The sequence below is a fragment of the Dunckerocampus dactyliophorus genome, chromosome 14, assembly GCF_027744805.1.
Source record: "Dunckerocampus dactyliophorus isolate RoL2022-P2 chromosome 14, RoL_Ddac_1.1, whole genome shotgun sequence".
Classification (NCBI taxonomy): Eukaryota; Metazoa; Chordata; class Actinopteri; order Syngnathiformes; family Syngnathidae; genus Dunckerocampus; species Dunckerocampus dactyliophorus.
Window position 1 is genome coordinate 17,693,802 of NC_072832.1, and position 16,969 is coordinate 17,710,770.

Consider the following 16,969-nt stretch of genomic DNA (forward strand, 5'->3'; position numbering starts at 1 on the left):
GCGTTGTGGCTGCGCATCAGATTGTAAGGAGGGGGAAGCCGTTCACAGATGGAGAATACATGAAAGAATCATTCATAAAAATACCAGAGCGCCTATTCTCTGAATTAAAATATAAACAGGAAATTCTTCAGAAAATGAAAGAAATGCCTCTCTCTGCTTTTTCATCTCCTCCAGGGGATCCCAGGCCAGTTGAGACATATAGTGACATAGTCTCTCCACCAATGACTGAGGCAAAGTGCTGAAGTGCATAGTCCAGAATAAAGTACATTGACTGTTGTTGTGGGCAGTACTCTACACCTGGCCATTGTCATGATCACACACCTGATTGGACATGAGCCACTCCTTCAGGTGATATTTGAAGGCATCAAAGCTGGAGGAATCTCTTAAGGTAACTGGCAGAGTGTTCCAAAAGTTACTGCCTTTGAAAGAGAGAACATTTTGTCCAAAAGTAGTTTTTTCCTAGTGTATGTCACATATGGCCTTCATAGCCCGGGATATAACCTATTTTTTGTTAGGTTTCTGTTTCATTTTGGTGTTGTCACCTTTTGACCTGTGTGCTTCTTTGTAGATCCCTTCACTCCCTGAGTGGGCGACGCCACGAGTGCCTCGTGTAGCCACTTGGTCATCAAGGGCTCTTAAGCCACATGGCTGCAGGAGGAGGATGTGGGATTGTACTGCTGGTTTGCATGCTGCCCGCGAAACCAGTTTGTTTGCTCCTGTGCTCTTGGCCTTAAGATTGCTGTGTTATTTCAAAGTCTGTTCCACGTGCTCCTTGCCTCTTGTGACGCCGTCTTCTCATCAGTGAGTTTTTGCCTTATTCCACGGTGCCATTTTGTTTTACTACCTTAGTTGCACCGTTCTACCTCAGTTTGGACTCTGGACTTTTTGCAATTCCTTTGTTACTTGGTTCCTGCTCAACTAAATTAAATAAAGATAGTATTTTTGACCTGGATTGTGTCTGCATATTGGGATCTCCACCTGACTGCTCGTAACATTTTTGATGTACTCATTAAGTAGAGGAGGAGCCACTCCATGAAGTCATTTGTAAATCAAGCAACCATTTCTACATTTCACAACATGTTCGAAGCCAAGTAGTTTGCATGTCGACAATATTTTACAATCATGGGGCTACAAGTCTGAGCTTTTTGACTAATACTTCCAGGGCTCTCTTAACTTATCTCTAAGGGAGAGCCCAAAACAAATTTTAGCCCCTTGTACCTGCGATCTTGCGCTTACGGTCACGACACAAAACTTATGACCACAGGTGACAGTAGGATAACTCGTAAAAAGTATAACCGGCAAATCCACGACGGACCGATGCAGAGTCCACATGTAGGTGCCGCACGAATCCGCCTGTCGATCTCTCGATCCATTCTTCCCTTACTCGTGAACAAGACCCCAAGGTACTTGAACTCCTCCACTTGGGGCAGGATCTCATCCCAGACCCAGAGAGAGAACCCCATGGATTCAGACTTGGAGGTGCTGATTCCCATCCAGTGAGAGCTGAATTACATTCATATTCATATTATAAGTCCAGGGAGTGCACACTGGTTATCATTGCTGCCTGCTGTATACCGGGGGGGGGGGTTTGCTACACCTGTTGCTTCAATGAATCCTCATTAAGACACAGCGCAGATTATTCGCAAGTCACTAATCACACAGGCACAGATGAAATGAAAGGAAATATTCCCAAGGCAAATCATTTGTCATCATTCTGAGTATTCTCAGGACAAACTAAATATACCTTGTATTTGTTAATGTGGTTGCAACTCTGTGTGTGTGTGTGTTTTTTTTTTAAAATCATACCTTGGAAATAGCCCGATTGTCCCCACTCAGTGCCAGATCAGCAATGCGCTCTACACACTGAACGATCCGAGTGCACGCCCTGGCTTCATTCTGAGCCATCCACAGGATATGCTCCTCTACCAGCATCATGTTGCTGGCTATGTCTGAAATATAGTCCCCCAGCTGCAGAGACAGAAGCAGACATGCATTCAGATGTATGCATGTGCAGGATGACATTGAAAGGTACACACATTCTCGGACATAAATAGGATGACAGATCGTGCACATCAATCAGGTTGACAACAGACACATTTATAATCTTGAGTCAGAATTGTTAGGGAGGCAACGGTGGCTTCATTTATTATAGAGAGATTTAATTTAGATTAGCAGCTCTAAAGGGGAGTAATTGCTTCCCTGGGATGGCAGCTTGCTATTTACTTACTGTACTTTTCATTGTTGCTTCATTTTACTATTCCTCATTAGATGAATGTGGGTGGCTTCCGCCGCCTTGTCGTAGGAGATATAAAACTTCAAATATCTCCTAATAATAGCCTCTCCCTCGTGACTAGTTAGAGGTAATTGGACAAGTGAGAGCTAGTCTCAGTATTACCCACGACATTCAGGCGGATTCAGGGCCTCCAGCTGTTTCTGGCCAGAGACGTGAGATAAGTTCACTTAAAGCAAAACAAGGCACATCGTCCTCCTCAAGCAGCATTTATCATTCAGGTGTGATGGTGCCATGGCACAAGAGAGAATGCAGGAGGTACAATTTTTAGATTTCTGTAATGCAATGTGATGTAATGTAAAGTTATAAGCAGCCGTGTTGGAATGACTTTTTTTAGCAAGTCACAGACATCTCTCCCTGCATATCCTTTTCTATTTGGTCAATTTATGCCTCCAAAAAGACACTATTGTCTCTGTATGAGCTTGCAAAGCTGATTGTTTCTTAACAAAATGGCAAATCCCTGCCTCCAGATAGATTGGAACAAATACCCATTCTCAGAAAGGACCATTATCTAACAATGCAAGTACTTTTGAATGTTTATAAACAGTATGAGGAAGACAGGAGACAGTCAGAGATGCAAATCATTGAAAGCAAAATAAGTGCAACTTCAAGTAGCTTCTAGTAAAACCAGTCCTTCATTTTGACTTGTACGAACCAAATATGATGTACTGTATATACCATGTTGCAAAGTCAACTACTATGTGCACACGTACGTCCTTGTGCTTCTCAACCAGTCTGGTCAGTCTCTCCACAAGGTGTGTGACAAAGATGACATCCATGACGTCAGAGAAGTGAGCTGCTCTGCTGGTGAAGGCCACTAACTGCTGCCCCAAAGGTTGGGCATTGGTGGTGTTGATGGTTATCTGTGGTAACATGGAGCACATGTTGTAGGGCATCATCAGAATGACTGTCAGGCAGTTTTGAGATGTAAAATTTTGTCCTCATTTTGTGATTTTATAGCCTTGTTTACACTTGCATGTACTTTGTCTTAAGAATCTTTTCTTTTATTCCAGCCTTTGGACTTTTATTCACTCTCACATTACGTTTACATTACTGCTTGATTGACCCACATAATGTTCAAGATACTAGAAACAATGAATGTTCCCATTTCTAACATGAGTTATTGTGTCATATTATCGCTTATCATGTCTACTATATTTGGTAATATGAGTCTAAAGGTCACTATAGGCGTGTTATTTCATGTCTACAGGCCTCTAAGAATGTAAAAAAAAGACATTTTTAGAAGGTCACAAACAGGTTTTCTATGCCCTAACTATGAAAGTATTGCATTTATTAATATTGAATTCTAGTACGCAGAAATTCACTTATCGCGGTTTTGTCTGGAACTAATTAAAGTGATAAACGAGGGATGACTATACCGTAGTACTGCATAACATGTATTCTACTTGAACAGTATAAACAATAGTAGGTGTATATTGTTTTTAATAACTAATATATTTTGTTTTTTACTATTTGTAAAAACTATCTGTCCTTCATGACGGTTAATTGGTTGCAGACCCGACTGTGATAAGTGAATTTCCACACAGCAAGATTCCTTATTTATAAATCATGTTTTCATAATTAGAGCAAAGAAAACTTGTTTGCGACATTCTAAATACCATTTTTAAGATTAATAGAGCCCACTAGATATGAAATAGTGCCTCTAAAGTCACTTTACACTATACCAAATATAGCAAACATAATAACAGAAAATAAGCTATTTAAGACATAAATACAACTCATGCGCATGTGTGTTGCTATAAATGTATTCCAATGCTAGGGGAGCTGAGTTGACTTTTAGCTTAACATGGGTTACGGTTGCAGCAGTAGCCGATCTCAGGTATCATTGTGCCTGTTGTGAGATAATTCAAATCTGCAATAAACGCCCTTTGTTCCCGAAATCAAGTCTGGTTCTTGTATGTCTCACCCAACGTTACAGTAACATTAAAGGTATAGTTCGGATTTTTTGACATAAAGTTGTATGACATCCCCATCAGCTTTGTAGTCCAATAACAGCGACTTATCCCCCCAACTCGGTCTCCTAAATACAAGAGTTTGGCTTCTCAAAACAATATGCGTTCTAAAGATTAAGACATTTGCATCACAAAAATGCCTTCTAAAAAAAATCAGACCTCACAAAACGCTTGGCGTTAAATATTCGTCTCCTGCCGTATTCCGCCTGTGCGTTCATGTGTATGTGACGAAGACACTCGCATTTACTTCCGCGACGGTGCGCCGCGGCCATCTTGTGTTTATGTGTTCCAAGAAGATTGTGAGTGCCTTCGTCACATTCACATGGCCGCACAGGCGACAGTGTGGTATGGCGGGAGACAGATATAACGCAGCACGTATTGTGAGGTTTGAGTTTTTTGAGAAGGCATTTTTGTGATGCAAATGCTTTAATCTATGAACGCATATTTTTTTGATAAGCCAATCTCTTTACTTAATTGTCCCCAGTCACTAAGTGGAACTACGTTCTTCATAACAGAAATCTGACCAGAACTGGATTTAGGAGACCAAGTGGGGGGTAAATCGCTGTTATTGGACTACAATGCTGATGGGGATGTCATACAACTTCATGTCAAAAAATCCGAACTGTCCCTTTAACGACACCTAATGGCCAATGTACAATACACATCGTAATGTCTTTCAATGTGTCTTCTGAATACTGTTCGTATTGTTTGTATTTTAGTTCATTTAACCATTTTAATGACTTAAAATGCTTAATTTAGGCAACAAAAAAACAACATTTGCTTAAATATGCACATTTTTCACTAACAATAAGTTGTTTTCAACCGTGAAACAGCATGACATTGATGAAAATATTTTTGAAAGAGTGTAAGTCACAACATTCGAAGCGCAAAGTGACAAGGGATTACTGCATGGCACTTGTTTATATTGCTGTGTATGGATTTTTGTTATAGTTTTGAATGAAAAGCACATTTTCTTTTGAATACAGCTTAATTATGCCGTGTGGTTGGACTGACAAAAATAAACTCAACTTTGATTTATTGAGACATTTTTATTTTTATAGTTTTTAATTTATCGAAAAGCTATAAGATTTGTATTTGAGTTGTATTTTTCTCTCAGCATTCACACAAACACAAACTGATGTTATGTGCTATTGATACCTGAGTGAGCTCATGTAGCACACGAGTGAGTTCACTGGCATAAGGACACTGAGTGTAGTCTTCAGCGTCCCAACGTCCAGTGCGGTCACAGCGGCGCCAAGCCTTCTTCTCCCTATGGCTGGAGGAACGAGGAATGCTCCCTGAGGGGTGAGGAACAGAGCCGAAGGTGGCAGGAGCACAAGGCAGGAAGGCCAGGATGCCTCCGAGAGTCTTTGGCCACCTGCAATCACAATATCACCAAATAATGCAGAGATTTGGGCTGTCTAGACTACAGCTGGAACAGATGGAGGAACTATGGATTGGGAGCTCTAGCAAGGTTCCTGACAGGACACACCAGATGGCAATGACATTCTCCCTGTTAGCAAATTATAGCATTTGCATATATTGTTTACAGCTTACCCTAATTAGATTTTACCTGTCTTTTTAGAAGCCAAGCCACTTCACAAAACTGATTATAAAATAGTTATTACATACATAAAAAGACAAATTTTACATGGCTGATCTGAATCTACATTCAGCAAATGAATAATTAAGGCTTTGGTGGAAGATTAAAAGTATTATAAAAGTCATCCAGATGATGACACTGGGGCTACATTGTTTATAGATTTGGGATTAAATATCTTTATTGAAGATCTCTATGAAAAAAAAGCAGCTTCAGCGAAACTCATTCACTTAGTTTCTCATATTTTGCCAGGCACATAAAGATATGACTGGTAAATTAATTCAGTTTCATTAAAACTGTTGATATTCGAAAGGTTATTCTCAAGGAGGAAATTTGTGGAGCCGCTGAAATCACCGGATTGTTCTCAGAAGTGGTCCCATTCTGTGGTCAGTCCTAATTGGAGTGCAGTGTACAAAATTACCATTAACACTGAATGTTCTTTCTATAAAGGGACCCTTTCATAGCTAAAATGTGTATATTATCTAAAGTGGTCACAAATACGGTAAATTCCGGTGTACTGTATAAGCCGCACCGGTGTACAAGTTGCACCCACTACATTTTGAGGAAAAAAAAAGATGTGTACAGACATGTACATAACCTGCACGGGACTATAAGTCGCAGGTGCCCACGTCAAAAAATGGGATATGAAGTGCACAGAAAGACTTTTTAAACTTTTAATAAAATAAATATTTTTTTTTCCAAACAGGCGTGTGCAGAACAGTACACAGCTAGTTATCCATCCATCCATTTTCTATGCCGCTTTTCCTCATCAGGGTCAGGGGTCATGGTGGAGCCGATCCCAGCTGATTTTGGGCGACAGGCAGGGTACACCCTGGACTGGTCGCCAGCCAATCGCAGGGCACATATAGACAAACAACCATTCACACTCACACCTATTAATGTCGGAGTGCTGAATAGTGCAAGTAACGTAGATAACAGTAGCCTACCAGAAAAGTCCTTCATCACCGTCCTCTTGGCAACTAAAACCACGAAAGTCTTCCTCTTCCGTGTCAGAATTGAACAGCGCCATAATCCCTTCGTGGCACACCTTGTCTGTCCATCTCTCTCTTTCGGTGTGCTCTCCGTGCCCTCTTCTTCATCTGGCAGTAGTCCCAGCCTTTTGAAACCCGTTGACGATTGTGTTTTTTCTGCTCCACGCTGTAAGGATCCACCGACAGACTTGTGCACAAGTTGCACTGTTCCTTCTCTGACAGCCAAATCCATCACCTTTAACTTGAAAGCGGCGTCATATCCATTTCTTCGTGTGGTTCTATGATGGAAGATTGTGACTACTACTATTGTGTTGTCATTGCGCATATGCACAACACACCTACATCCGCCATAAACAAAAAGAAGAAGAAGAACGTGTCTACATCCGGGCATCGCGTCTAAATTGCGTACAGTAGGTGGCAGTATGAACATAAATGTCGGGTGCGACCCGCCAGAAGCAAAAAGAAGAATGCATCTACTTCCAGGTGCCTATTTTTTGTCAGTCGGTGTTAAATGGATAATCTTCAAGAGAACAACACGACATTTTATGTTTTGTTTCATATGGTTTATTGTATCTGTATTTCTATTTATTGATGTATAGTATACCTGAGTGGATATGACGTGTACGCCTGTGGTGCTACGTACATTACGTAAGATTTACTTAGGGTCACTTGGGGAATTGCAGGATATTACACACTATTTCTGCTGGAGTTCATAAGAACCACGGTACAATGGGACCAGGGATACCATGGTCCGCCTTTGAGTCATCATTGTGCGTGGAGCCCTCGGCGGATGCAGGTAAGTGTCAACAACACGATCCTTGCACAAATTCCAATATGTCCTCTCTTTTTTTTGTTTGCATTCAACATAACAGGCTTTGCAATCTTGGCGGTATGGTCTTATTTGTGGTGTTTATTGAATAATTCAAATCCAGATCCAAAAAAATCAGAGAAGGGTGGCTTCTCTGTGTTTTTTCGTTGTTTCCTGAACTTTTTTTGCCGTTATGATGGACTATCTTCGTAATATTGTTTTCCAAAATACATATTTAAATGATTAGTAGTAGTTCTGAAGTATACGAGTTGTCACAAGATTAGAACATAAAATTAGCATATCTACATGGTTTACAAAATGTCAAAGTGGCCTTTGTATCCTTTCATTTTTCAGTACTTTTTCGGTGGAAAAAGTTTGAACATGGCAATGCACTGAGGTATTAGACTCTATAATATGTAACAATAGCTAACATTAGTAGCTAAACTTCAAAATCCGCTCTTGCTGGCTGACAACTACCATAACTAATGCGTTAGCACGTTAGCATGATTGTGCGTTAGCACGTTAGCATGGACCATAGCTTACATGCTCGGAGCAAGAGCAGGCGAGATATAATGCTTGCAGCACGTTGGAAAGTTAAACTGTATGCCAGTTCAAATCAAATATTCTAAACTCAGTCTATACAGGAAGCATCACTTCCGTTGAAGAGAACAGAAGCAGACTTCCTTGGAATATTTTATCTATTTTTCTGACCACATATCTTGATTACAACCATTGGATTGTTGGCTGCTATAACAATGGTCACAATACTCCTGCAATACTGCCCTGCTGGTTCCCATTAAATAATACGATTTGTGGTCTAGCCGACCTAAAAGCCTGAGCTGTGAGCTTGGATTGACAGCTGGTACATTTACCAACGTACAAAGCGAATCAAGGCGATCACTACCTACAAAGAAAAAACAAAGACAATCTCCCGTCCCAGGACAAAAATGTACAAGATGATAAATGTGGAAGTAAACAGAATGACAGATCATTGTGCCACGCTAATTGGTAACATATTCATAAATGAGTAAGTTAATTAATGACATTAGTGAACGGTACCAGTTTTTACATGTAGCTTTATTCATTTTCCTGTGCTCTTTTCGCACTGCAAAAAAAAATAAATTCTTCAATGTTAATACGCTTTGTTGTTGTTCCCCGCACATTCAACCCCGCCTGACCAACACAACCTGCGACCTTCAACTCTTAGTTGACTATGAACAGGGGTTGACAGCCCTACAGACAACATCATTAACATCATTTTCATTAGCTTCCAACTGAGAATAGTACAGGAATAACAAAGTGCAATTACTAATTTAATCTCTGCTACCTTGTCCATCTTGTGTCAGATATCAAACTGGCATAGGACAATAATAACTACAAGTTTGAAAACGATCAGTTGAGACCTGTCAACTCTACTTTGCTGGGAAGAAACCTTTCCAGAAACACTCCCATGCATTCCATTCATCACTTGGCAGAGACTACTTATAACTAAAAACTAATATATAAGGGCCACACCATGGAAAATAGTCATCTGCTCAGAGGAAGTGCTAACATCTCTCTTTTTCCAAGCATACATTCCCACTATCTGGTAATAAACGGCATTAATTTGGTCTCAAACTAAAAAAGGGGCTCATTTTCCAGCCCATTACGCCAGTGTTCCAAGAGAAGCAAAGTCTGTGTGATTGTGCAGTGGAGGAAAGCTGGGAAGTGCATAGACTGACAGCTACACACCCACCCACTCTCACACACACACACACACACACACACACACACACACACACACACAGGAACAGCTAGGTAGAGAAAGTCGTTGCGCTAAGAGATGCGTGGTGTGTATTTTTTTGTGGGATACTAGTGAAAGGAACACGTCCTCTGGTTATAGCTGTGCAGTAAAGTTAGCCACATAAGACTGTTAAACTTATGGGGTTTCATATCTTATACCCAAACATGATTAAAATATATGAACACATTTACTGCACACACTCATTTATGGTCTATAGGACCTCCGTGTTTAATGTGCATTATACAGCATATAGAAAGATAAAAGCAGAGGGTGTGAATGCTTTCGTTTGCATGTCATTTCTTTAAACCTGAGTCCTTAAATGACAGTTAAGTACCAGGATGAATTTTGAGGTGAATACAGTGAATAATCTCTTCCATTCATGTTTAAATGAATGCAATGTAAATATGTAAAACTCATAAAAACTATGTCAGATGTTCAATTACAGTGGATGCCCACACACAGTATTCACGATTGAGCATTCACAAACCCACAAATTCAGATTTTTTTTTTTTGTCTACAAAAAAAAGGCATTTTTTTCAGCAGAAAACACATCTTAATCATCATAAGTGGGTAATAATTGATAAATATGTGATAATACAGGTAAAATGCACAGCATACATGTTAGAATGCCCAGAGGTTTTACGTGTTTATGTCTTTATACTTCGCTGATGTTGTTGTTGATGTGGTTTTGCACTTTGTTCAGCGGTCCTTGAACGCATCATAGTTGTGTGCTGAGATGCAAAAGTGTGTTTGGCTGCAAAAGCATGAGCTTCGACAGTCAATCCGGCCTCAAACTTGAGCACAAGGTAAATATATTATCTAAAGGTTAACATTTTCTGATCGATGACCGATCTTAAAAAACCCTGACCTGCCGACTCCAATTTTGGTTGATACCGATTTTTTTTTGATGACTGACAGCATACACCTTAAAATCTTATTTTGTTGAAAAACACTGAGCAATACCCATGAAAAAATACAAACTTGTTTTAACCGTACATGAGGTAGTTCTCTTAAATATGAATTAAAAGTTAAGAAAATTGCTGTCTAAACTACACTCACAGACCTGATTTGAGCCTGCCATCCAATGCCTCGAATGCCATAATTTTCCTCGTAGTAGGGCTTTGCTCTTTTCGCTGCTCATAAGCACTAACAGCGCACCCCTGCCTGGCTCTTAGCTCCGCCTACCTTTGCCCTTAGCTCGATTGCTAGCTGTCAGCCTGGCAGAGCAAAATGGGACAGTCGTTGACCTTCAGACCTTTGCGGAGGTAGATAAACTCGGAGGATAAGATTGGTTTGATATGTAAGGATTAGCCTGATCGCCGATACCCCAAAATCGGCGCAGATTGGTGCATGCCTAATACTACGGTAAACTACAACTACCGTGGAACCTCGGTTAGCGTACACCCTGCTTAGCATGTTTTTTGGTTAACATAAAAAGCCCTAATTTTGCCTCAGTTGGCGTACATTTTCCGGTTAGGGTACATAATGGCACACATCTTGTGTAATAATACACTGCGTGAGTGCAACTGTGTTCTTAATGTATTTTTAACATAAAACATCCTTGTTAGCAGCTTGCTAATACATGGAAACAGGAACCAGAAATCAGCTTGTCACCTTGTCAGTGAAGGTTTTAAATTGGTTTCCTCATGTAAAACTAAAATTGTGAAACGTAAAAACGTTTTTTGTATTAACATTATTGGCTTTCTTTAAATGTGTCTAAAATCTGAAATGATTAGTTGTGTGTTACAAGTGCAGAACTGTCCTCATGCTGTCACCAGAACAGTCAAAATGTGACTCACCTGAACTCCCCCTTGTTGTTGATGACTCGATCAGCAGGGCAATATGGCGCAGATGTCTCCACAACAACTATGTCCATTTGCTGAGAACTGTTGCCACGGGAACTGGTGACCAGGCACTCCCACGTACCAGCAAGGCCCACATCGATGTTCGCTAGGATGACCTCACTGGTGGAGAAGAAAGAACAGAAGGCATGAAATTGGGATTTAGGGTATATTTCATACTTACATGCTTGTATAAGCAACACAGAGAAGGATTAAACATGAGGAGGCAGCACTTCCAAGCTAGGGCTTAGATTTTGGGTTAACAAAGTTTGTGTGATGACACAATTTGAGTGTGGATTTGGATTAATGCTGAACTAGGGTAAAGATTTAATGACATGCCGTTAGTAATGAAGATTTAAAGGACTTGAGGTTTCTCACCTCAAGTCTCTGCTCTTCTTTTAATCACGGCTGCACAATATCCAAAATGGAGCCAAATAAAGTTGCAAGTGCCAGCATTTTGATAAAGCAGATGAGAAACAATACTGAATTCAAGAACTCATGAGAAAACACAAAAGGCGGTGTCTTTGGCAACAATCACATCTTTTATGAAAGGTAAAAGTAAACTTAAACGTTCATTTATCCCATTCTTTTATCATATAAGCATTTAGAAATGTATATGAAAACACAATGGTGTGAAAAAGTGTTTGCCCCCTTCCTGACTTCTTATTTTTTTGCAGTTTGTCACACTTATATGTTTCAGATCATCAAACAAATTTAAATATTGGTCAATGACAACGCAACTGAACACAAAATGCAGTTTTTACATGAAACTTTTTATTAATAAGGGAGGAAAAAAATCAAAGCCTACATGGCCGTGTGTGAAAATGTGATTGTCTACTAAACCTAATAACTGGTTGGGCCACCCTGAGCAGCAACAACTGCAATCAAGTGTTTGCAATAACTTCCACGGGAGGAATGTTGGCCCACTCATCTTTGCAGAATTGTTGTAATTCAGCCACATTGGAGGGTTTTCTAGCATGAACTGCCTTTTTAAGGTCATGCCACAGCATCTCAATAGGATTCAGGTCAGGACTTTGACTAGGCCACTCCAAAGTCTTCATTTTGTTTTTCTTCAGCCATTCAGAGGTGGACTTGCTGGTGTGTTTTGGATCATTGTCCTGCTGCAGAACCCAAGTTGGTTTCAGCTTGAGGTCACAAACAGATGGCAGGACATTCTACTTCAGGATTTTTTGGTAGACTGCAGAATTAATGGTTCCATTGATCACAGCAAGTCTTCCAGGTCCTGGAGCAGCAAAACAGGCTCAGACCATCACGCTATGATGTATGATGTTCTTTTTCTGAAATGCGGCGTTACTTTTACGCCAGATGTAATGAGACACACACCTTCCAAAAAGTTCAACTTCTGTCTCGTCAGACCACCAGGAGTATTTTCCCAAAGTTGTTGGGGATCATCAAGATGTTTTCTGGAAAAGACACGGCTTAATGTTCTTTTTGTTCAGCAGTTTTGAAACTCTGCCATGCAGGCCATTTTTGCCCAGTGTCTTTCTTATGGTGGAGTCATGAACACTGACCTTAACTGAGGAAAGTGAGGCCTGCAGTTTTTTGGATGTTGTTGTAGGGTCTTTTGTGATCTCTTGGATGAGTCATCACTGCGCTCTTGGGGTAATTTTCGTTGGCCGGCCACTCCTAGGAAGGTTCACCACCGTTCCATGTTTTCACCATTTGTGGATAATGGCTCTCACTGTGGTTCACTGGAGACCCAAAGCTTTAGAAATGGCTTTATAACCTTTTCTACTTCAACTCAGGTGTGTTTAAACCACAGTTAAGTTATTTTTTAACACGGGGGGTGGTAATCACTTTTTCACACAGGGCCATGTAGGTTTGGATTATTTTCACCCTTAATAATAAAAAGTTTCCTTTAAAAACTGCATTTTGTGTTCAGTTGTGTTGTCATTGACTAATCTTTTTCTTTGATGATCTGAAACGTTTAAGCGTGACAAACATGCAAAAAAATAAGAAATTAGGAAGGGGGCAAAATCTTTTTCACACCACTGTGTCATTGTAAAAATATAAAAAAGTGCTTAGTGTCAACATTTCTGAGACGTTTGGCCTAACTGCGTTCGTTAGCAAAGAACTAGAGCGTCAATTGCTGATGACATCATAGAGAGGCGATGGAGCTGACGTCTGGTTCCTGTTTTCATGTAGTAGCAAGCTAATAGGCTGCTGACGAAGACATATTGTGCTAAAAATACATTAAGAACACAGTTGGACTTAATGACACAAAAAGATGCGCGTGTTATTGTACGCTAGCAAGATGTTGTTGGAAATTTTCAACGTTAACAACTATAACAAGACACAACTCACGACATAAACGTGACTTCATTTATGCACGAATCAAAGAATGCTCCTAGTCAATTATATGACAACCGTCACCTTTTAGAGTAAAATCACTACTGTAGAAAACTCCAAAATAATCCACAAAGTCAATACCTACTTGTGAATACATTCACACGCATAATAAAGACGTGCTGTGTAATATTTCGCCATGCGTGACACAGCAGAGGAGAACTGTAAAAGCACAACCACGTAGAGACATGACACAGTATTGACATGTGTTGTGTAAATAGGATGCCTAACATAAGGCTAGTTAGTTTATATTTAAAAAGAACAATGCGTACAGCTCTTCTGCGTGAAAGGTATTGTTAGGTTCTGTTGTGTTGCCTCTGTTTTGGTCTTACCTTGGTAACATTTTCCCTTTTTGTTTCCCCTTAGATCCTGTGACTCCCAGAGAGGGCGGTGCCACGAGGCGCACCTGTAGCCACCTTTCCATTAGGGGTATTTAGCTACCTGGCTACAGGCGCAGGACGTGGGATTGTACTGCCTTTTTTGCATGCTTCTTCTGGCCTTCACTGTGAGTATTAGTCACTCTTATTTCCGCTCTGGTCTGTTACTCTTTGTGACACCTCGTGACACCGTCCTGGAATTCCCAGGACCCAGGAATTCCTGTTTTGTTCCTATTTTTGCTATTATTAGTTTTTTCTGCTTTTTTTTTTGTTTTTTGATTCCCTGATTTGCACCATCTTTCTCAGTTTTTTGGCTTGCACCAGTTTTTCTGTGTGGACTCATCTTGACAACTTTTGCTCTTGACTCTTTGTCTGGGATCCGTACCTGAAAAACCGCAATAGGTATCCTTCTGTTGTGATCTGGTATAAAATATTATATAATTGTATACTATTAATACAGTATAATGGTAGTATGAAAAGGTAGTTGCAAAACGGTAAATTCTTTCCAGACGAGTGAGACACTGTTGATAGTCTACATTTACATCATCATTGAACCTGGACCAACTGTCTGAATGCTGGGAAACACAGAGGTAATTCCCTAATCCTTACCCACACACAACAACAACCTACTGTACCGCTCCCTCCGCTGCACCCTCCCAGTCTGTTGCAGCCTGATCCCAAACATTCCCCCCCAGTGTACCGTTGCATCCTGCCAAAACAAGCTGAGCTGAGGAAAGCATCCAGCTCTTTTCACAATGTGCTTTTTCAACATTATTAGAAAAAGGTCACCCACACACATTAGATAATAAAAATGAAGAAATTGGTCATTTGTGAAAACCTGAAGGCGAAGGGGCACTTATTAGCCACTGACCTACATCCACAGCAACACTGCACCATTGTGGAAGAGGACCCCGAGGACTCATTAGGAAAATTTGTGCTTGCCAGCTGACGTTTAACAAATTGTTTCTATAACGTTGCTTATGAGACAGCAAACTTTCAATTTGTCCTTCTGTGCAACAAATGTTTAAACGCTGGCCCATTTTCGGGGAGGCCTACACAGGATCGTTTGTGCATAATGCATGAGTGGAGCCTTTGCATTGCAGACAACTTTTAATTCATTTATTGACTGTTTAATATTGAAATATTTAGAGGGCAAAAAGACAATTGCATGTACGCAGGCTCACGTGTCATTACGTACATCAATGTGATCTAATGTGATCTAATACAAGAACTGTTTCTAACCATCTGCCTTCACAAAGATAATAATGCTCAGGATTGACTGACAAATATATTTATGTAAAATTTATATTATTGGTAGGGATGTCCAATATACTGACAGACAATATTATCATTCAAATGAAATACAGTCATCCCTTTCTTAGACCCGACCGTGAAAAGTGAATTTACGCAAAGCAGGAGTCCTTACTTATGAATGGAATATATTTGTAGTTAGAGCAAAGAAAACTGCTGTTTAATACATTCAAAATGGTTTTTTGTTAACATTATTAGACCCCTTTTAGATACTAAATAACACCCCTATAGTCACCTTTACACTCGTATTACTCAATATAGTAGACCCAATAACAGAAAATAAGCCATTTAAGACACAAAATAAGACTCGTGCTTGTGACACGGACTGGAAACGATGTTGAGGATTCAGGGTTGAGTTTTAGCTTGACATGGGTTACGGCACAACAGTAGCCCGTTTTTTGGGATTATTGTGCCTGTTGTAAGATAATTCAAACCTGCAGTAAAAGCCTGTTGTTCCGGCAATTAAGTCTGGTGCTTGTGTGTCTCACTGCACATTACAGTAACATTACTGACACCTAGTGACCAGCGTGGAATACTAGGTATCATCACAACGTCTTTGAATGCGTCTTCTGAAAGCCTTCGATTTGTATTTTAGTTTAACCATTTTTATGCTTGACAAGGCTTAACTTGGACAAAAAAATACCTAACATTTGCAATGAAAGCACTGGCTATGCGAGGTGGGACTAAGGATTCTTCCTTTAATACTTCTAATCTAATCGGTTTCATTCATGCTGCGTTCATGCAGGATCTGATGAATGAGCCCAGTTTATAATTTCACTGATTGTGTTAGTCCAGCATTTCGTACTTTGCACTTTGCTCTTATGCGGATGTTTGTGCCACATAGAAATGTGCAACTTTCCAAATGGTATAGTTATTTAATTTTATTATTTGTGAAATTATTCAAGCTAACCTGTTTTACTTGTTGATAGTAGGATAATATGTTATTTTAGTTAACTATTGGTCATGATTATTTTCATGGCTTCTGTTGAGACAAAATGTTTAAAATAAATATAGTACTTTTCTATAACTTGTATTGCATATTGCAGTATTTGTCTTATTTTGCACAGTGTTTATTTGTGAAATGCATCCAGTGGCATTACGGTAAAGAAGCATCATGTGTTCCCTCATTTTTTTGACTCGTGACTGCAGCCTATATCGTATCGGTGGATATCGGAAATGATTTAGTTGAGAAAGCTGAGCATAACACAAACTACATACAGTAAAAGGTTAGTAGAGTATAGTATTCAAAGTCTGAGCATTAAGCAGACGAACATGCAAAGGCAAGGAGGAAAAAGACACAGACATGTAATTATTGTGGTAATATTTCCAAACCATTTTATTTCACATTTTGTAGAAGATTATGCTGATTAAAAATGGAGAGGATTAAGAAGGATACATCCAAAGTGTCTGCTGCAGTTAGCTACAGGGCTATAAAATGTTTGATTAATGAAACATGAATCACACGCTGGTCCCACTGCTGCTGCTAGTGCAGTTAATACTCTGAGTTTGGCCTGACACCGCCACTCAGCAGGAGTCTGGCCCACATCGAAGAACTACCGAGCCTCAAGGGTCTGACGCTGTTATGCTCACTGTGAGAAATGTAAACAGATCCTCTTATCAACGCAGC

General features: G+C 40.0%; 1 protein-coding gene across 2 annotated transcripts in view; it reads right to left on the reverse strand.

Annotated features, from left to right (window-relative positions):
• Positions 1 to 16,969, reverse strand: part of LOC129194203 (adhesion G protein-coupled receptor A1) — a 224,516-nt gene that overhangs the window by 133,412 nt on the left and 74,135 nt on the right. For both annotated transcript variants that reach the window (XM_054799239.1, XM_054799240.1), the window contains 4 exons: positions 11,246 to 11,410; positions 5,422 to 5,641; positions 3,004 to 3,153; positions 1,807 to 1,968 (listed from right to left, as the gene is read on the reverse strand). In XM_054799239.1, the coding sequence (XP_054655214.1) occupies positions 1,807 to 1,968; positions 3,004 to 3,153; positions 5,422 to 5,641; positions 11,246 to 11,410 (697 nt within the window). The remainder of the gene's footprint in view (positions 1 to 1,806; positions 1,969 to 3,003; positions 3,154 to 5,421; positions 5,642 to 11,245; positions 11,411 to 16,969) is intronic.